The 23,264-nt window shown below is 38.5% G+C and overlaps 1 protein-coding gene across 1 annotated transcript in view; it reads right to left on the reverse strand.

Moving 5' to 3' along the window:
• SLC38A6 (solute carrier family 38 member 6) overlaps nucleotides 1-23,264 on the reverse strand; it is a 79,075-nt gene that overhangs the window by 47,746 nt on the left and 8,065 nt on the right. Inside the window, exons 4-5 of the mRNA XM_065872537.1 lie at nucleotides 4,695-4,747; nucleotides 1,264-1,303 (exon numbers count right to left, since the gene is read on the reverse strand). Of these exons, the coding sequence (XP_065728609.1) occupies nucleotides 1,264-1,303; nucleotides 4,695-4,747 (93 nt within the window). The remainder of the gene's footprint in view (nucleotides 1-1,263; nucleotides 1,304-4,694; nucleotides 4,748-23,264) is intronic.

Consider the following 23,264-nt stretch of genomic DNA (forward strand, 5'->3'; position numbering starts at 1 on the left):
AGATATTGTTCAGCATTTGTAACTTCTTTACAACATATACAAACATGATTCCCATGGTATTTTGGATTTAAATGTTTAATACATTTAGTCAATAACTATCAAATTAAAAGTAATTTTTGTTTCTACATAGTTCTTGATATCAGGATCATTTTTTTTTAATTTAATTTTTTTGTTACGCAGGCCTCTCACTGTTGTGGCCTCTCCAGTTGCAGAGCACAGGCTCCGGACGCGCAGGCTCAGCGGCCATGGCTCACGGGCCCAGCCGCTCCGCGGTATGTGGGATCTTCCCAGACCGGGGCACGAACCCATGTCCCCTGCATCGGCAGGTGGACTCTCAACCACTGTGCCACCAGGGAAGCCCCTCAGGATCATTTTTTAATGGGAACAAGATGCAAGATAAATGTGAGAATACTTTTCATTTGTCTCAAGTTTGTTTATTCTTTTTTTATAAATTTATTTATTTTATTTATTTATTTTTGGCTGTGTTGGGTCTTCGTTGCTGTGCACGGGCTTTCTCTAGTTGTGGCGAGCGGGGGCTACTCTTTGCTGTAGGATGCAGGCTTCTCATTGCGGTGGCTTCTCTTGTTGCGGAGCACAGGCTCTAGGCGCTTGGGCTTCAGTAGTTGTGGCTCGCGGGCTCTAGGCGCTCGGGCTCAGTAGTTGTGGCGCATGGGCTTAGTTGCTCCGCGGCATGTGGGATCTTCCCAGACCAGGGCTTGAACCCGTGTTCTCTGCATTGGCAGGCGGATTCTTAACCACTGCGCCACCAGGGAAGCCCAAGTTTGTTTATTTTTTAAACCATGTGGTCATTTTCAATTTCTTGGTTACTAAAGAAGATTGCCTTTCCACACCTGACACAGCCATGGAACACCACTCCCTCTAAAGCAGTACATGCCACTGGGGGTGATCAGGACAAAAGTAGAGGAGAAATACTTCAGAATCACCTGGAGAGTTTTTCCAAGCGGTACCTCACCACTATTAGAACTACAGAAAGCCCATGCTTTAGAGGTGTGGGGCAGACCTAATAACAAGATTGAAATCAAGGGTTTAGCTGCAACTGAATTTAGAAACTATTGTCCTACAAGTGCTAAAAAGGATTTAAAAAAAAAAAAAAGAGTAATGAGGACAACACACAGGGCTTCTGAGACACCTATGTCTACAGAGGTTCAAGTTCCCAGCTAGACCTGTAGTAAGGCAAGAAGCCAAAGGAGGAAATCATTTCCATCACATTTATGCAGAAGCAGTGCATTTTCAATTGCTTACCTCCAATATTCTGAATTATTATGGTGCCTGCTACCACCACCTAAAAAACAACAAATGTATTCAGAAGATGAAAGGGGAAATAATACAAGAGGATCAGTATTTTATTAAAATCCAATAACTATGACTTAAAAACAGATGCAGAAATTGAGTGACGAGAAACTGAAAAGAATACACTTTGCCAGCCATTTGTAATATATAAAACTAACAATCATCACATAAAAAGCCTTTCTTTAATAGTTCCATGGTTACTACAAAGAACACTTTTGTAAGTTTTCTTGGCAGTCATTTTTAAATAGTTAAAAGTGTTAAAAAGCTAGTAATCAATGGTTATCAAAGTACCAAAAAACTGAAATTGAATCTATCTGCTCTCATTCTCCCTTTTTTACTGGTTTTATCACTTTGCTTTGTTAGGTAGACTGAGACAGTCTCAGGTGTGTTGTGTCAATGCCGTACTGCATAGAAGGGAATAATATAGTCTGCGGAGTGTATCAGCTTGGCATACACCAAGCCTTGAACATCCCTGTCGCAGGGATTCATAAAGTCTAGAGGAGAAAACTCTATAGAGCCCACATATTCTCACATCTGAAAATTGAAGCAAAATGTTTTAAACTCAATAATATGAAGTAGACTGAGTGCAAGACAACAGGAGGTGGTAAAGAGTGTAATATATTGGAGAAGTCCTCCCGTTTCAAAATGGGGCAGCTGCTGCACAGCTCGGGCCAGTGGCTGACGTGTGAGAATGTGAATCCAGTGTAGCTCAATCTTCTGCTTCTTCAAGAAAAGTCAGAAATTGAATTCTTTTAAAATGTCATAACTCTTTGTTGGCAATCAGCTAAAAATAAAAAAGATTTGAGCCAAACAAAATATGCCTGAGGACTATGTTCAGCCTGCAGGCTTACTAACTTGTGATCTTTGATGACATTCCTGGGAAACTCAGGATAACACTTTATCCATTCTTGGTCATCAGATGTACTCAGGAGAAATGATTAAACATTCTGCTTCCACTTGGGCCTTTCAGTCACTTATATCTTGGTGGATCTGTACCTCCAATGTATGTTTCGAGATGACTAGCTATCTAAGATCATTACTACATGGACTGGGAAGAGATGACCCTTCCTCCCCTAGAAATTCCATCAGTGACACAGCATTTGCCTATCCTGGGAATAAACTAAGTTACTGAGACCTAGAAGCCTTGGGGTCTGGAAAGCAGGGATAATGATAGAAACACTTGGCAAGGTGTCTTTGAATGTGGTAACTCCACTCTAACATTTTCCAGAAAAATCTCTACATATCAACCCATTTAAAAATTAGTTCCAAAGTGTCACTCACAGTTATTTGTGAAAAGACTTTTTTGAAATTTTTGTATACTATTTTTCATATGCAATTGATACCTATTGTCAATCACACATGAAATTTGGATTTTTCTAAGAATATACTGCAAAAAGCAATAATATCAGCTTAGTGATGACTGTCTTCCCATTTTTTGTCTGAATTTAAGCATTTTTGATCTAGAAAGTCAGTATATCTTTCTATCAATCTATCGATCTATCGATATTTCCAGTGCCTAGCACAGTGCATGGCACATGGTATTTGCTCAATAAATATTTGTTTGACAAGTACATAAATCCATTTATAAACAATTAAAATTTTTCCTTAAAAAGTTCAAATCATTTCAAAAATATTTAATTTTCAGAACAATGTTACCCTATCATATGTCATATCCATATTCATATAATATCTGGAAAGAAGGAAATAGGAAAGTTTCAACCCAACTGTGGAAGTTGAGAGAAAATATTAAACAAACAAACAACTCCTCATTTAGAGTATTCTCTGTCTGTGTATCTGCCTACTAAGAACTGTGTGCATACATTAAAATGATAATGCAACTATTGTAGAGTTTTAGGAAAAGGGGACTCTCAATAATCCATGTTCTTCTTGTAGAGTCTGCTGCTATCCAAGGAATGCAGGAAACACCAATGTGAAATAACAGTGATGATGCTTAGGCATGTTTACAGATTATATTAAATTAATTGGAGAGTTTTCTTATATAAATAACATTTTCTTCTTCCTTGATTAAACTGGATACAGTTAACTGATCATGATTATACCAAACATCCTGATCTTCGAGAAAGAGAAATTGTTTAGATGATTAACAAAAACCTTTACCCTCAAAAGTAACATAGTTTCCATTTAGTTCAAGTTTCAGGCTATTAAAATAAGCTCCAGGGCTTCCCTGGTGGCGCAGTGGTTGAGAGTTCGCCTGCTGATGCAGGGGACACGGATTCGTGCCCCGGTCTGGGAAGATCCCACGTGCCAGGCCCATGAGCCATGGCTGCTAAGCCTGTGCGTCCAGAGCCTGTGCTCCGCAACGGGAGAGGCCACAGCAGTGAGAGGCCCGCGTACTGCAAAAAAAAAAAAAAAAAAAGATAAGCTCCAAACCATGAGGTTACATAGCATGATTTAAATATTCTCCTTTGTGCTTTAAAACCAAAGTTAATTTGAATGTAAATACACATTCCCCCCCACCATTACATAGCTATATCTTTTTCCTCCCAGACTCACTTCTAAGAAGTTAGTTCGGCAATCTACAAATACAGCATTGTTTTATATTAAAAACAAAACAAATAAAAAATACAAACAACAGGTTTACAAAGAAAAAGTCCTGTTTGGAGCCAACACGTAAATGGGTTTTAGAAGTATGATAGCTCTTCAGAAATAAAAAATTATTAAAGCACTAACAATAATATTTAACTACTGATTACCTGAGGAAGAAGACAGTATTTCCTCTACCCATTAAATTAGTTTAGTATGCCTATCACAGATGAATGCCCAATAAATACTGTTGTTATTTCTCGTATTCTGAGGAGGAAAAGTAGTAGATTTTGAGTCTGGAGTCCTATGTAATACTGGCCTAAGTAACTGTAGACAAATAGGCCCCTTCCCTTCTCTGGGCCTTAATTTCCTAACCTATAAATAAAGGGACATCTAGATCATCTTTTAGCACTGTTCAGCTCTTAAATGATATGATCTTCTAAGTATCAGTTTTTTTAAACATGCTATAAGTTTAATTCTATGCTTCTGTCTTGTCCTGTCTTCACGAGAATTTACTCAGATAATATAATCAAAATTAATAAGAAAAACTTAAAGCAAGCCATCGTTACTGATTTAAAATTATACAAGTCATTGTTCTCCATTAGGGTAAAAAACACTAAAAAAATTTAAGTGTTGGATTAAATTTATCAACGCATTTTTAGGAAGGGCACAGAGATTTCTTCTCTCTCTTCCTGCTCCCATCATTCTCTTTCTTCACTTTAGTTTCCTTTTATTCCCTTAATTTCTTTCTCTTATATATACTTGTCTTTTCTAACTGGAAATGGAAGGAAAAATTCCCTTCAGGATTTTGGACACAGCAAGGAGAAAAAAATAATTACCTTTCCAGGTAATCCAAATGCAAAGAGTCCAAGATCTTCATAAGATGTCACAGCTGTTAAGAGAAATTATAACTGTTATTTTTACACAAAACTATTTGTGTGCCAAGTCTTACACAGAAGAAAGCTATTCCACTACTACCTGATAGCTATTGGATTGTCACATTAAATTTAAAGCAGAAGTAATGACTTTGGGGGAAACCTGAAAACTTATGATCCATGAAGACAGCGTCCTCTTAGAATAAGTAGAGCTTAGCAATTACCAAGGTTGTCTAACAACTACCCAGGCTGCATAAATTCAAATAGAATAATTACTCAAGAACAACCCACTTCTCACTAAACAGTACTTGCAGACTACACTGTCCAAATGTAAGTTTTCATTGGCAACAGTTTCTGAAAACTGCTGTGTAAATAAAACTTGATAAAGTACAAAAGTTGTATCATACTTTCAGAGACATTCACTTTTCCTGGCTACCTAGAATGTGATAATGTATTCATGATAGAAACAATACCCTCATCCTGCAATAAGGGTATATATTTTCTTTTTCATCATAAAGAGTATGAAATTACATTTTCATTCCACATGTTCAAGAAGTGTGATCACAGAAAAGATGAAAATTAAATGGCTCATAAAAGAACCAAATGTGTCCTTAGATGATAAAGCTTCATGTTATAACTAGTGATGTCTCAGGTAAAAATAAGAGAAGTAAAAACATTTATATAATCCTAAATTTGAAAAGTCCTTAAACTTACAGTGCTTACACTGAGAAACAAAAAAAGCAGGTTAGCAGATACTAAGGCTTGCTAATAGCAACACACATTTCCTATTGAGTAAAGATATGTCTCATCATTTCTTAAAGAAAGTTTTTAATATATACTCTTAAGATATAAATAGGTTTCTTTACCACTACATTAACAAAAAACTCCCTTATACTTTCATAAACAAAGTCTACCACGTATGAAAAAATAAGCATTTTGAAAACCACACATGGTCTGTACATGTTATAACTATTACAAAGTCAGAAAGAAAACAGTGAAATGCTAAAAAAATAAGTTTTACTTAAACAAAAATTTTTAACATTTTAAAGTTTTTTAAACTTTAATTTATTATCAGAGTAGATAGAAGAATTTCAAAACTTTTTGGATGACACAGCTATTTTTTATTTTACTTTTTTATTTTATTTTTTTGGCCGCATCGTGTGGCACGCGGGATCTTAGCTCTGCGACCAGGGATCAAACCTGTGCCCCTTGCAGTGGGCGCGTGGAGTCTTAACCACTGGACCACCAGGGAAGTCCAACATGGCTATTTTTTAAAATGTATTTACATACTGCTCAACAGTGAGCAAGGACAATTTAATTTTGAATTTGGAACATATAATTTGATTATAAGTAGGAACCTTTATGCTTTAACAATGAAAGACTTCAATAATAATCTTAGAGAGGTAGACTGTAGATATATTTTAGAACATAAAATTAAAAAGCAGAGTTAAAAAACTAAGAACTGGATTTTTTCCCCTCCTATGTGAAATGCTGAAATTCTTTTTTTCAAATGCACATGTTCTAAAGTGAATGTCAACACAAAAATTAATAATTATTTCAACCAATAAATCTTTACTAGTTTGTTTTCATATTCCTAAATATAGTTAAGAGGTAATGTTATACAGGGGCACAGTTTCTTATATTTAACTTCCAAAGCCTTGGTATATATATTAAACCAGAAAATTCTCTAAATGTTAGCTTCTATCTAATTTGACATTAAGAAGGTAATTTTGTTACATATTAAGTGTTTGTGAACCAAGTCTCCAGAAGGTCTCTGACCTGTCACTATGAGGCAGGAGATTAAAGGAACAACATTGTTCATTTTCAGCATCCCTCTTTCATATTACAGTTGAAAGTGTTAGTTCTTTAAAAAAAACTTTCCTTCCAAGGACTTAAAGCAAGGAGGCTTTTCAGTGTTACATATGGAAATACACCACATAACTTGCTTTTAAAATGATCTATTTTGGGGACTTCCCTGGTGGTCCAGCGGGTAAGACTCCACGCTCCCAATGCAGGGGGCCTGGTTTCGATCCCTGGTCAGGGAACTAGATCCCACATGCATGCCGCAACTAAGATCCCACATGCTGCAACTAAAAGATCCCACATGCCGCAACGAAGATCCCCTGTGCTGCAACTAAAACCCAGCACAGCCAAAATAAATAAATAAATTTTAAAAAACTTAAAAAAAAATTAAATGATCTAGTTTGCATTAGATTCTTAGGGAGCAAGTTATCAAGATAATACTCTTTAAAAAGTTTGACTAGGATTTGTTTTATTTTTAAATAGCAGAAAACAAGTATAGATCGTATACTAGTAAACATAAAAAGCAAATAACTTTCCGATAAGCAAAAATAATATTGAAATATTCCAAAAAGAATTGGTATTTCAATTATCTAAATTTAAATAAATTAAACATTTATTCTTAATTTTTAAATTAGAATATGACATTTATTACTCCAGAAAATATAATCAAACTAACAGCTTAATGAAGATAGTTGTAATTGCAACTTCTGACAATAGTGGCATACATTTTAGCAAGCTCATATTTGTTCTCTATTATTTTCTGGTGTTATAAAAATATCTTTAAGTACAGCAAAGTCCCAAATTCAGAGTGAACAAAGTTTAGACTTTTAAATGGAGACTTACTACTATGTTCAAATCCTAACTCTACCTTTAAGTCAGCAGGTCTGGCTAGTCATTCAGTTCTGTCACTGTCATCTTACTTCTTTTTTTTTTTTTTTTTTTTTTTGCAGTAAGCGGGTCTCTCACTCTTGTGGCCTCTCCCGCTGCGGAGCACAGGCTCCGGACGCGCAGGCCCAGCGGCCATGGCTCACGGGCCCAGCCGCTCTGCGGCACGTGGGATCTTCCCAGACCGGGGCACGAACCTGCGTCCCCTGCATCGGCAGGCGGACTCTCAACCACTGCGCCACCAGAGAAGCCCCCATCTTACTTCTTTTATGTTGCAAAAATTAGAAGTACTTTTCCAGGTCTGAGACATCATTAGTACGAACAATGGCTTCTGGCTTAACTTCGAGGCTTTGCTTAGATAAAATACGTACACAGTCAGTCAAATGCTTTATCTCCACATATTTACTTTTTAATGGTTTTCTGGATCATCTTGACATACAAACCAAAACAACACTAGTGAAATACTTTGAAAATTCTGTTCTACCATTTGGACAATTAAGACGCTGGTAACAGTGCAAATTGGAACTGACTTTGGAATGTAATTTGACCAACGAACCTCGAAAATATTTATAATATTTGACCCCCGGGAGCTTGCATCTTAGGAAATAAGACTAACATCAGAGAAATCATTATATGCAAAGATACTCATTGTGTATTATTTAGATTGAAAAAAAAGACTACCTAAATGCTCAATGATGGTAAAGTGGTTAAGTAAATTATGGTAGGTATATCTAGTAGAATAATATGTAGCCATTAAAAACTATGGTTATAATAACATGAAAAATGTCAATATTAAGTGAAAAACATAGGATTTGATTGAATATGATCTATAAAGCAAAACACTTTCCTATGATCAATGTTTTAATATCTTATTTATAATGTAAAAGATGTTTTGAGAGATATCAAAATGAGACGTGGGGATGACCAGTCACATTAATAGCAAATTCTTACAGAAGAGGAATAACATTAATTATGAAAATTATGGATTTAATTCGGCCTTTTACAGGAATTCATACAAGCAGTACTTGGCACAATCCTTAAATAAATAACTGAAAGCAGTCATTAGCAATCTATTTTAGGAAATTATTTTTTGATATTGAAGAAATCAATGCTATGGTTTTGAGGGGATGGAAAGGCTGTAAATCTTAATCAAGTAAATTGGGGAAAAATTTCTTCTTTAATGTACCATCAAGGCACACTTTAGTGCTATTTTGGCTAGACCAAGAGTTTGGCCTCCACAGGAATCGTTTGGAAAGCTGCTTCCCATGAAGTAGTGGAATATTTCCAGCTAGTTACTCCAGTGTTCCGTCTGCTTTGCATTTTTTCCTCAATGAAATAGGACAATTAATAAACTCTGGTTACAGTACAAAGCCCAAGTTTCAGCAGCAGCAATATTATCTTTGGAACTGGATTGAGGGACATGAGTTACTCAAATACAGTTCAACTCTCAGAAAGCAGGCCATTTGGAATGCACCCTTATTTTGAAATTCTTTTCTTTCTCATGTTTTCCTTCATTTTCCTCTTGTCTTTCTTCTCCGTAAGAGTGTCATGCAAGCCATTCATTTATGGAACGTCTGCTATGCAATTGTATCACCACTTCTGGTCCTTCTTAATATGTATGTAAATGTCAGTTTACCAACTAAATGTGGCATGATTTTAGAGCACCCGATGTAGCAAAAGAAAATAGAATGCTAGAGTAGAAGGAACATTCTCCTTTCAATTTCACAGAGGTGAGATACTGCAGGCAGAAAAAAAGTTCTAGGATCCCAACATGTTTCTTGGCTCTGCAGTGAACAAGATTTACAGTCATTCATATCCTATAAATGCTATTCACTGGTTTTCAACTTTAGACTCAACTTATACATAAAAAATGAATGACTTACATATGATTACAAAACAAAGTAAATATTGTCAACGTTGACAATATAAGGGTACAGCAGAAGGACTACGGAAAATAGAAAGAGAACAGGGGAAAGCAAGGATAGGAGCACTAATACATACAACATAGCAGAGTCAAGACACACCATCTAAAGTCCATGAAACAAAAATAAAACTTTAAATATATTGTTTATACTGAGCCTGCGCTCTAGAGCCCATGAGCCACAACTACTGAGGCCCGCGTGCCTAGAGCCCGTGTTCCACAACAAGAGAAGCCACAGCAATGAGAAGTCCATGCACCACAACGAAGTGTAGCCCCCACTTGCCGCAACTAGAGAAAACCCACACGCAGCAACGAAGACCCAACACAGCCAAAAATAAATAAATAGATAGATAAATTTTAATAAATAAATAAATGTATTGTTTACAGTTACAAATAATCAGTGAAAGAATTATTGAATACAAACTAATGAAAATTAGAAGGGGAAGGATTAGTGCACCTGAGCTAAATCTTCACCTTTCATAATGAGGTGTCAACAGATAAAATTTAAATCAATAAATAACGGTAGAAGAATATTTAGACTTAGGAAGGTAACTCCCCAAAAGAATTCAAAACGAAAACTCTCAATGTTGCTAACCCTGTGAAATGGAAATGGAACTAGATGTGGGGAAGAATGAGCGGGGAAGTGCTTCAAGTCCTCCTGCGCCAGGGCACACACACATACGCATGTACATACACGTGTGTGTGACTGTTATTACCTTGATAAAATTAAAAGGGGAGATTAATTTAAAAATATGTTTAACCCTGCAGAGACTCACACCCATCCTTCCCTGCAGCCCAATAACAAAAAGTTCAGTTCTGCTACAGGAAACATTCTGCCATCAAGGCAAACGATACGAAGGGATAATCACTACAAGAGCAGGGTACGCACACAATCTAGCCTAGGGTTTCTCATCCTGCCACTACTGACATTTTTGGCCTGGATAACTGTTTGCAGTGGGGGGCTGTCCCCGCATGCATTGTAGGATGTTTAGCAGCATCCCTGGCCTCTACTCACTAGATGCTAGTAGCACCTCACCCTGCCCTACAATTCTCAGCCATGACAACTAGAAATGTCTTTAGACACTGCCAAATGCCCCTGGAGGAGAAGAATCAAGGCAAGATGAGAACTACTTACTAGCAGAAAGGATGAGACAAGAACACCACTCAATGAAGATGGAGTCACATAAACAGCCCACTTAATTGTGAGAATATTGAACTATGCTCACTAATCACAAGAAGAAGATACAAAATTACAAATAGTTTGGACAGCTATCACTCCAAACAATAAACAAATTGAGATGGGAAATAGGAATAGGAAATAGGAATCTACTGTCTTTCAATCAGTTTCAATCTCGTTCGCTCTCACAGTGACCGCATCTCAGTGCTGAAGGGGATTCCTTGTGACCTTAGCAATCCATTTCCTTCACACAGAGCCCAGACCAAAGCTGGGGAAAAATAAAAGGCTCTCAACTTTATTGAGAAATGGTGTATTGGTGTCCAACATGTCATGTAAATGTTGTACACTCTATTTTATAGACCATACAAGAAATTTTCAAAGGTACTTTTGACTATATGTAATTTTTGCCTTGTGTGTTAATTTTGGAACTTTTAAAATAGTCCCTCTGTAGCTCTAAGCCATTCATCACCCACATATCCAGCTTTTATTAAGTATCCTCTGTATGTCAAGCACAGTTTGGTAGATGCTGAGAAAACAATGGTTAATGCTTTCAATATACACTAAATTTTCCAGGAATACAATTACCATGTAAATGGATGGTTGGTTTTGTTTGGAAATTTGCCAAAAACTGTTCACCATTTAGGAAAATCACATCACTAACAGCATTTATTTTGTTTTTGTTTCTCCTTTACTTTGCTACATGGCATTACATTATGTATAAATACTGTATTAGTTTCCTATGGCTGCTGTAACAAAGTATGACAAATCTGGTGACTTAAAACAACAGAAATTCAGGGACCTCCCTGCTGGCACAGTGGTTAAGAATCTGCCTGCTAATGCAGGGCACACGGGTTTGAGCCCTGGTCCAGGAAGATCCCACATGCCGTGGAGCAACTAAGCCCACGCGCCACAAATACTGAGCCTGCGCTCTAGAGCCCGCGAGCCACAACTACTGAGCCATCGTGCTACAATTACTGAAGCCCACATGCCTAGAGCCCATGCTCTGCAACAAGAGAAGCCACCACAATGAGAAGCCCGCGCACTGCAACGAAGAGTAGCCCCCACTTGCTGCAACTAGAGAAATCCCTTGCGCAGCAACAAAGACCCAACGCAGCCAAAAATAAATAAATAAGTAAATTTATTAAAAAAAACAAAAAACAGAAGTTTAGTTTCTCACAGTTCTGGAGGTCAGAAGGCCAAAATCAGTCTCACTGAGTCAGTATCAAGGTATTAGCAAGGCCACAATCCCTCTAGAGGTGCTAGAGAAAATCTGTTCCTTGCCTCTTCCAGCTTCCGTTGACAGCTGGCATGACTTGATTTGTGGCCAAATCACTCCTATCTCTGCCTTTGTGGTCATATTACCTTCTCCTCTTCTGTCTGTGCTCTCCCTCTGTGATACATGTGACTGCACTGAGTCCACCAGAATAATCTCCCTTGCAAAGTCCTTTTTTGCCATAAATGATAACATTCACAGGGATTAGAATTTGGATATGTTTTAGGGGGCCATTATTTAGCCCACCACAGGTGGGTTATAATACCTATAGGAATTTCATTTTAGATAGTAAAATAAGCATTTAGATTTTTTTTTTTTTAATAAGAGGAGGGTGCTGTGATGGATAGTATTTCAAATCACTGCTCTGAAGGGTTTCAGTAAAAAAAAAAAAAAACATTGGGGAGAACAAGCGGCCATTTTACTCCTTATTTATTTCCTCATCATTGCTAACAATTAAAATCCTCATAAAAGAATTGTCACCTTACTTTAGGAAGAGGAAGATAGGGGACTATGTTTTCTCTCTCAGTGAGTTCTAGGAAGGACCAGAATTCTCTTTGGAAGCAACAATTGGTGAATCCCAGTAACCACCTTGACCCTTTTTGAAGCACTTCAGTGGCTTCTCACTGCCTCAGCAAAAACTCCAAGTTCCTTAGGATCTGACACTTGTCTATCTCCTCAGTTTCACTTTCTTCTTTGTACCTTAGGCATAAATAATAGTAAACTATTTTTGGTACCTGAGTAAAATGTTCAGTATGTACCTTTGTATATGCTGGAATATATTCTCTCTTGCCTTGTCTGCTACTCAAATTGCTTTTTAGCTCATTCCTCCAGGAATATTTACTGAACCTCACACTCCCCACCTCTACCCAGACAAGGCAAAACATTCCCTCCTCTGAGCTATCACTATAACTTGCACATATTTAAATTACCACACTGGACTTCCCTGGTGGCACAGTGGTTGGGAGTCCGCCTGCAAACGCAGGGGACACGGGTTTGAGCCCTGGTCCGGGAGGATCCCACATGCCGCAGAGCAACTGAGCCTGTGCACCACGGCTGCTGATCCTGCGCTCTAGAGCCCATGAGCCACAACTACTGAAGCCTGTGTGCCACACTACTGAAGCCTGCGCGCCTGGGACCTGTGCTCCGCAGCAGGAGAGGCCACGGCAGTGAGAGGCCTGCACACTGTAGCGAAGAGTGGCCCCCGCTCGCCACAACTGGAGAGAGCCCACGCGCAGCAGGTTAGACCCAACGTAGCCAAAAATTTTTAAAAACAGAAAAAAAAAAGACTTAAATTACCACAATACATTATGAATTATTTACTTATGTGTTTGTCTCCCCTTCTACATTATGAGCTTTTTTAAGGGAAGGAAGTATTATTTACCTCTGTAATCCTAATAGATAATGAGTATAGAATGAATGAATGAACCTCTATCCTGGGCTTCAGTTCTAAGACCTGTCCATCTAGTTTTACTTCAAAGTCCACATATCCAAAACTGAACTCATTTTTATTTTGAACTAACATCTGTTGTGTTCTTATGTCCATTAATGACACTATCATTAATCCAGTGGCCTACACCAGAAATCCGGGAGATATCCTCAGACATCTCCTTCTCCACATTCAGTCTAACTTCCTTACGTTCCTTAACCTGTCTTTTTCTTTTATTCTCCTGTTAATACCTTGTTTCAATCTCCCACTATTGGATTCTTAGACTTTTTTAATAGCCAGGCTTGACTACTAACCTACCCAGGTACTGTTAGTGCAAATTAGAGCTAGACAGACAAATGAGAAAGGCACTCCCTTCAAGAAGAAGAGAAAGAAAAGAGTTTCCATCCTGAACACAAGCATGAACACATCCTGAAGGCAAGCATGGCCTGGAGAGCTGACTGTGCCTTTGTGAAAAGAATTACTCTAATCTGGAGGTGGCTCTTAGATCTGCTACTTGGTTGTTGTCCTGGGAATTCCCTCTACTTCTCCCCTGTGCTAGATTCCCTATTTTTTTGGTACTCTTTAACTTTGGTAAATGGCATCCTGAATTGCTCATTAAGTAAGAGTGCACAGGAGATAATTTTTTGAGTCCTTACATGTATGAAAATGTCATTATTCTTCCTGCACACTTAAATGATAGCTTGGCTGGGTATAGAATTCTATACTGAAATCATTTCCCCCCAAAATTCTGAAGGTATTGCTTTATGGTCTTATTTGAAGTACTTCCTGGGAAGTCTTTTGCCATTATAGTTTTTGATTCTTTGTATAAGAATTTTGGTTTGTTTCTCCTCTCTGAAGCTTTTAGTATAGCTTCTTTATAACTGTATTTCTGATTTTTCACAATTATGCACTTTTTTAAAAATTAATTTTTATTGGAGTATAGCTGCTTTACAATGTTGTGCTGGTTTCTACTGTACAGCAAAATGAATCAGCTATACGTATATCCCCTCTTTTTTGGATTTCCTTCCCATTTAAGTCACCACAGTACATTAAGTAGAGTTCCCTGTGCTATACAGTATGTTCTCATTAGTTGTCTACTTTATACATAGTATCAATAGTGTATCTGTGTCAATCCCAATCTTCCAATTCCTCCCACCCGCCCCCTTGGTATCCATACATTTGTTATCTACGTTTGTGCCTCTGTTTCTGCTTTGCAAATAAGATCATCTATACCATTTTTCAAGGATGCACTTGATACGACTTCCTTTACAATCATTATATTGCTTACCAGGAAAAATTCTTTCAATCTGGAAACTAATTTCTTTCAGTTACAAAAACTTTGCTTGTATTTTTTTGTTGATAATTTTCTACCATCTAATTTTTTCTGTTCTCTTTTTGTGGAATTCTTATTATTTGTATGTTGAACCTCCTGGACTGATCCTCTCATTTTCTTATATTTTCTCTCCCATTTTCAAGCTCCTTGTCTTTTCCCCCCCAGGAAATGTCCTTAACTCTTTCAGCCCAGCTACTAAATTAATTTTAAATTTCCTTTTTTACATCTAGGACTCTTGTATTCTCTGACTATTCCCTTGTAATAATTTCTTGTTCTTGGTTCAACAATGAAATATCTTCTTTTAGTTCTCTGAAGCTATTAAACATAGTATTTTTTTTAATGTTTTCATCTGGTCTCTGCATTATCTCTGTTTCCTCTTTTCCTCTGAGTTTGTTTCTTTCCTTTTTTTTTTTTTTTTAAAGACTTCATTTTTAGAGCAGTTTTAGGTTCACAGCAAAATTGAGCAGAAAGTACAGACAGTTCCCACATTCCCTCTAAGCCCACACACGCATAGCCTTGCCCCCATCAACATCCCCCACCAGAGTGGTACGTCTGTCACATCAATGAATCTACGCTGACGCATCGTTATCACCATAAGTCCATGTTTAGAGGTCACCCTTGGTGTTGTACACTCTATGTGTTTTGACCAGTATAGTATCATAGAGAATAGTTTCACTGCCCTAAAAATCGTCTGTGCTCCACCTCTTCATTCCTCCTTCCTCCCTAAACCCTGGCAACTACTGATTTCTCACTGTCTCCATAGTTTTGTCTTTCCAAGAATGTCACATCGTTGGAATCATACAGAATGTAGCGTTTTTAGATTGGCTTCTTTCTCTTAGCAATATGCATTTATAAGGTTCCTCCATGTCTTTTCATGGCTTGATAGCTCATTTCTCTTTAGTGCTGAATTATATTCTATTATCTGGATGGACCACAGTTTTATCCATTCATCTACTGAAGGGCACCTTAGCTGCTTCTAAGTTCTGGCAATTACGAATAAAGCTGCTATAAATATCAATGTGCAGGTTTTTGTGTCGACATAAATTTTCAATTCATTTAGGTAAACACCAAGTAGTACAAATGTTGGATTGAGGGGTAGACTCTATACCTTTTCACCATGGTCTTCACAATTGTTTTGTTAACATGTTACTTTCAAAATTACAGAACAGATACTTTCTCACATTTGGAACTTGCGTTTGGAGTAAGAGAAAAAGAGTCCAAAATAACTCTAAGATCTTTGGCCTGAGCAACTAGAAGGAAGATTTATTATTTAATTAGATGAGAAAAGACTGGAAGATGTAGATTGGCAGTGCAAAAATGGAGAGTTTGGTAAATTTGAGATTAATATATTAGATATCCAAGTGGAAGTATCATGGAGGAAGTTGGATATGAGACTGAAATTCAGGGGAAGAGATGCAGGCTAGGGGTATAAATTTTAGGGCCGTAATGAGCCCAAAAGTGTAAAAGAAAAGAGATCAGAGGAATACTGCTGGGGTATTCCAATGTTTAGAAGATGGGGAGAGGAAAAGGATTCAGCAGAAGAAAAGAGAAGGAGTATTCTGTGAAACAGGAAAAAAAGCAGGAGAGTCTGAATAGTGTTTTACAGAGGAAGGTGTGATCAACTGTGTCAAATGCTGCTGACTAGTCAACTAAGATGAAGACAGAACTGACCACTGGATTTAGCAATGTGTTAGTTGCTGGTACAATACTTTCTGTGGAATAATGGGGAAAGCCTGAATGAAGAGTGTTCAAGAGAGAATAGGAGGAAGGGGAAATTTCTGGTATAGACAACTATTTTGAGGAGTTTCACCGTGAAGCCATAGGGCATACTGAACAAATGTGGAGTCTTTTTTAAAATGGAAGAAATTATAGAATATTTGTAAACTGATAAGAAGAAAACAGAAAGGAACAAAGATGATGAAAAAGAAGAGAGGGAAGAAAGTGGCTGGAGTAACGAAGGTGACAGCAGATGGGGTCATAGCATAAGTGGAGGGATTGGCCTCAGATAGGAACACAAAGAGTTCATCCAAAGTAACAGAATATATAGCACAGATGAAGATGGGTAGGTAGAAGTGGTAGCAAGAGCTTATAAAGTTCTTTTATGATTGCTTCTATTTTCTCAGTGAAATAGAAAGTGAGAATATCAGCTAAGAATGAAATCAAGGAGAATGTGTTGAAGGTTTGAGAGAAAGAAGAAAAAGTCATCTCCTAGATAGCAGAGTAAGCAAGTGAATGAACTAAAGAAGTTAATATAGGTTAGGTGACAGCATCACAGATCCACTGGACATTGAATAATAGCGATATTAATCTGCATGGCTGTGTCTTCTTCAGGAATATTCAACTGCACAGGTGCCTGTGTGAAGTAGGCAGAGTTACATTTAATCATGGTTGGAGTTTTGCCAGGGGAGTAGCATGATGAAAGGGAGGAGCAAGGGAGTGATTCTAATAATATACCAGGAAACTTCAACTGGATAAAGACGGGAAATATGGACAAGAGAGTGAAGGAGAGTGCGAAGGTGGTAGATCAATGAACTCAAGTCCTGGCAGAGCTGAAGAACTGCCAGAGTTGGAGTACTTGAGGGAATTAGTTAAAAAAAATTTAAAAGATGGTGGTTTTGGGAGGGTGAGATTCTTGAAAATGAGATTTTGGAGGGGATGCAATTTTGGTAATGACAAGAGCAATGGTATGACCATGGAAATAAGTAGCTGAGGCAGGTCAGGAGTGTGATCATTAGAAGAGAAGAGGTTAAGGAAATGAAAGATTTAGAAGAATTATCTACATGGATATTGAAATCATCCAGAATTATGACAGGGCTAAAACTGAAGAAACTGAAAGGAAAGCAGAAGCTAATATATTCATAAAATGACAAAGTGGCTGAGGAGTCTATAGATGTTAACCATAAAGGGGGAAGTAGGTAGCATAGAGTTATGAGATTCAAAGCTGGGGGTTTAGGGAGAGGTAGGTGGTTGACAAGTGGAAATGAGGTGTGACTAGGACACCTATCCCATCTTTAGACAAGTATGAGGGACATGGAAGAGAAAAGAGTGGCCACTTGAGAGGACTAAAGGGAAAGCAGTGTCCTCAGAGAAGTCTTAGGTTCTCTTAGAGTAAGAAAGTTAAGGAAATGTTCAGAAAAGAATTGAGCACACAGGGTTTTACTGATGACTGACCATACATTCTAGAGGGCACACTGGAAGGGTTTCAGGAGTTGGGGAGAAGGGGGAGATGAAGTCATAAAATAGATGACAAACAACAAGGTCCTACTGCATAGCATAGGGAGCTAGATTCAAGACCCTGTGATAAACCATAATGGAAAAGAATATATAGATGCATAACTGAATCACTTAGCTGTACAGCAGAAGTTAACACAACATTGTAAATCAACTATACTTCAATAAAATTTAAAAGAAAAGAAAAGAAAATGGATGACAGAACCATATGGAGTGAGTCTGGGAAATGAAGGATAACATAGTATTCTTGACGTGACTGACATACATTGAGATAAGTGGTATAATGTCATTAATCCAAGTGATCTCAAGGCAAATAATGACGACAATGCAATGAGTGGTGGGGATCAAGGACTAGGAAGTAGGGACCTGACCAGATGCAGGCTGAGTTCTAAGACTCTGATTCCCTTCTGCTGACACTGATGTGGAGGCCAGAGGAGGGGAGCTCCTCATTTATTCCCAGAGCACAAAAATTTCCTCAAAGAATCACAACAAGCCAACTGTTTCTGAGACAGTGATATGTACAAGACTTTGCAATCCTTATGGGTTCTGGCCCAATGAGAACTCATAACAATAAAAGCTAGCATTTACCAAGGACCCAACATTTTATATACATTATTATATTTCATTCTCACAACAATCCCAAGAGAAAAGTATCATCACTACCATTTTAGAGTTGGCAAACTAAGGCTAGAGAGATTAAGGTACCTTACATGCTGCCTCAGCTCCCAAGAAAAGTCCAGATCGATCCCAAATCCTACATAAAATCGAAAACAGCAGAATTTTGTGTGAAGAAATCCTTTACTTTCATAAAGATAAAAAATTCTCTTGCACTCCAGGCAAATAAATGAAGAAGTTAATCTGTAAAGCCTTATGATAGCCCTTTCTCTAACCAATGAATTCAATCTGAGCATAATACTCCTTTATGACAGTCCGATAAACTGGGGAGAAAATTTAGCTACACATTATTCTCTAGAATGAATATATATATATATATATATATTTTTAATATAAAAAATTTGTTAAAGTCTACCTCCACAGAGAATTTTACAATCACTGAAGGAAATTCAATGAACAGAAGGCAGGTGCATCAGTGTATATGAAGAACCATGAAGAAGTCAGCTCATGGACCAAATAAGCTACAAAAATCAAAGAAAAAGAAAAAAGAAAGAGAAACAGAGCTTCTCACTTATATGTCCGAAGTTACAGAAAAGAACAACAGAGAGTATCAGAATTTCAAAGTTACATACAGATAAACTGAAGGAAAGCAAAAAAATTAGAATTATTTGGAAATCTTCATAAATTGAATATTACTTCCAAATAATTTAAATTAATAAAGTAAAACACTTTAGTTAATGAAGACATAATTGCATGTAGTTGACTAATGTATTAATCTTTTAGTAGAATCCATGATAAAATAACATATGAAGATGTTAAATGATCACAATTAAGTAAAAATAATTTTTTTACACAAAGAAGCAAAATTTCAAAACATGTCATTAAAATTCCAGTCAAGTTTCAGCAGGATTTACAAATATACTCATTTAATGATCTTATTCCTGAATTTGGGATGTTGTTATGAACAATTTGTTACTTTGAGATTAATATCATTGCATTGTTTCCTAGTACTTTTATCTGTCCACACTTTCACCCAAGCCCCTTTAAAGCAGAGGAATATATTTGTGGGTTGGATGGCCAAAAGCATTGGCACAAGTTACAGCTATGAACTACGGATGCTAGATCAGTTTTGCATAAGAATCCCCTGGAGGACTTTTAAAAATATATTCCTGAGTCCCACCTCAGATTCTTGGAATTAGAATCCCTGAGGCTTAGAAACCTCTGTTTACAGAACGATCTGCAGGTGTGTCTGATGCATAGACAGATTAAACAGACTAGAGCTGTGGATTTACAACTATGCTCTGAAGACAAAATACTCAAGAAATACCTGTGAGCTTCCCTCACCTGTTTCAGCCAGAATAATCCTATTTTTATCTATTTTATGTATCTATTCTGCTTCTTAAAGTCTGAAAACAAAGATTATATATGGCAAAGTGCACCCACCCACATAAGAATTAAACTCATGATTCTGGAGTCAAAACTGACCTAATCCAAAAATAGACAAGACTAGGGACTTCCCTGGTGGTCCAGTAGCTAGGACTCCACACTCCCAGTGCAGGGGGCCTGGGTTCAATCTCTGTTCAGGGAACTAAATCTCACGTGCCACAGCTAAAAATCCTGCATGCCACAACTAAAAGTTCCCACATGCTGCAACTAAAAGATCCCGCATGCCACAACAAAGATTGAAGATCCCGCGTGCCACAACTAAGACCTGGCAAATAAATAAATAAATATTTTTTAAAAAAAGATGAGATTAGACAGATAAAAAGACCAGGACTGCAGAGAGGGAAGATGGCGGAAGAGTAAAACGCGGAGATCACCTTCCTCCCCACAGATACATCTGAAATACATCTACACGTGGAACAATTCCTACAGAACACCCACTGAACGCTGGCAGAAGACCTCAGACCTCCCAAAAGGCAAGAAACTCCCCACGTACCTGGGTAGAGCAAAAGAAAAAAGAAAAAAACAGAGACAAAAGAATAGGGATGGGACCTGCACCAGTGGGAGGGAGCTGTGAAGGAGGAAACGTTTCCACACACTAGAAGCCCCTTCGCGGGTGGAGACTGAGGGTGGCGGAGCGGGGAGCTTCTGAGCCGCGGAGGAGAGCACAGCAACAGGGATGCGGAGGGCAAAGCAGAGAGATTCCCGCATAGAGGCTCAGGGCCGACCGGCACTCACCAGCCCGAGAGGCTTGTCTGCTCACCCGCTGGGACGGGTATGGGCTGGGAGCTGAGGCTCGGGCTTCGGTGCTTAGATCCCAGGGAGAGGACTGGGGTTAGCAGCGTGAACACAGCCTGCAGGGGGTTAGTGCACCACGGCTAGCCGGGAGGGAGTCCGGGAAAAAGTCTGGAGCTGCCAAAGAGGCAAGAGACTTTTTCTTCCCTCTTTTGTTTCCTGGTGCGCGAGGGGAGGGGATTAAGAGCGCTGCTTAAAGGAGCTCCAGAGATGGGGGTGAGCCGCTAAGGCTGCTGCTGCCGCCACCAAGAAGCCTGTGTGCAAGCACAGGTCACTATGCACCCATCCCCTCCCGGCAGACTGTGCAGCCCGCCACTGCTAGGGTCCCGGGATCCAGGGACAACTTCCCCGGGAGAACACACGGCGTGCCTCAGGCTTGTGCAACGTCACGCCGGCCTCTGCCACTGCAGGCTCTCCTCGCACTCCGTGCCCCTCCCTCCCCCGGGCCTGAGTGAGCCAGAGCCCCAGAAGCAGCTGCTCCTTTAAACCCTGTCCTGTCTGAGCAAAGAAGAGATGCCCTCAGGCGACCTACAAAAAGAGGCGGGGCCAAATCCAAAGCTGAACCCAGAGAGCTGTGCCAACAAAGAAGAGAAAGGGAAATTTCTCCCAGCAGCCTCAGGAGCAGCGGATTAAATCTCCACAATCAACTTGATGTACCCTGCATCTGTGGAATACCTGCAGACAACGAATCATCCCAAATTCAGGAGGTGGACTTTGAGAGCAAGATATATTATTTTTTCCCCTTTTCCTCTCTTTGTAAGTGTGTATGTGTATGCTTCTGTGTGAGATTTTGTCGGTATAGCTTTGCTTTCACCATTTGTCCTAGGGTTCTGTCCGTCCATTTTTGTTTTGTTTTTTCTTTAACTTAAAAAAATTTTATTTCTTAATATTTTTCATTTTAATTATTTTATTTTATCTTTATTTTATTTTATTCTCTTTCTTTCTTTCTACTTTTTCTCCCTTTTATTCTGAGCCGTGTGGAAGAAAGGCTCATGGTGCTGCATCCAGGAGTCAGTGCTGTGCCTCTCACGTGGGAGAGCCAACTTCAGGACACTGATCCACAAGACACCTACCAGCTCCATGTAATATCAAACGGTGAAAATCTCCCAGAGATCTCCATCTCACCACCAAGACCCAGATTCACTCAACAACCAGCAAGCTACAGTACTGGACACCCTATGCCAAACAACTAGCAAGACAGGAACACAACCCCACCCATTAGCAGAGAGGCTGCCTAAAATCATAATAAGGCCACAGACACCCCAAAACACACGACGCGACGTGGACCTGCCCACCAGAAAGACAAGATCCAGCCTCATCCACCAGAACACAGGCATGAGTCCCCTCCACCAGGAAGCCTGCACAACCCACTGAACGAACTTTAGCCACTGGGAACAGACACCAAAAACAACGGGAACTACAAACCTGCAGCCTGCAAAAAGCAGACCACAAACACAGTAAGATAAGCAAAATGAGAAGACAGAAAAACACGCAGCAGATGAAGGAGCAAGATAAAAACCCACCAGACCAAACAAATGAAGAGGAAGTAGGCAGTCTACCTGAAAAAGAATTCAGAATAATGATAGTAAAGATGATCCAAAATTTTGGAAATAGAATACAGAAAATGCACGAAACATTTAACAACGACCTAGAAGAACTAAAGAGGAAAAAAGCAACGATGAACAACAAAATAAATGAAATTTAAAATACTCTAGAAGGGATCAATAGCAGAATAACTGAGGCAGAAGAATGGATAAGTGACCTGGAAGATAAAATAGTGGAAACAACTACTGCAGAGCAGAATAAAGACAAAAGAATGAAAAGAACTGAGGACAGTCTCAGAGACCTCTGGGACAACATTAAACGCACCAACATTGGAATTATAGGGGTCCCAGAAGAAGAAGAGAAAAAGAAAGGGACTGAGAAAATATTTGAAGAGATTATAGTTGAAAACTTCCCTAATATGGGAAAAGCAATAGTTAATCAAGTCCAGGAAGCACAGAGAGTCCCATACAGGATAAATCCAAGGAGAATCACACAAAGACACATATTAATCAAACTATCAAAAATTAAATACAAAGAAAACATTAAAAGCAGCAAGAGAAAAACAACAAATAACACACAAGGAAATCCCCATAAGGTTAACAGCTGATCTTTCAGCAGAAACTCTGCAAGCCAGAAGGGAGTGGAAGGACATATTTAAAGTGATGAAGGAGAAAAACCTACAACCAAGATTACTCTTCCCAGCAAGGATCTCATTCAGATTTGACGGTGAAATTAAAACCTTTACAGACAAGGAAAAGCTGAGAGAGTTCAGTACCACCAAACCAGCTTTACAACAAATGCTAAAGGAACTTCTCTAGGCAAGAAACACAACAGAAGGAAAAGACCTACAATAAAAACCCAAAACAATTAAGAAAATGGGAATAGGAATGTACATATCGATAATAACCTTAAATGTAAATGGATTAAATGCTCCCACCAAAAGACACAGACTGGCTGAATGGATACAAAAACAAGACCCATATATATGCTGTCTACAAGTGACCCACTTCAGACCTAGGGATACATACAGACTTTCTTTTGATTTCCATTTGCATGGAGTATTTTTTTCCATCCTGGAAAAAAATAC

The sequence above is a fragment of the Phocoena phocoena genome, chromosome 2 (assembly GCF_963924675.1).
Source record: "Phocoena phocoena chromosome 2, mPhoPho1.1, whole genome shotgun sequence".
NCBI classification, from domain to species: domain Eukaryota; kingdom Metazoa; phylum Chordata; class Mammalia; order Artiodactyla; family Phocoenidae; genus Phocoena; species Phocoena phocoena.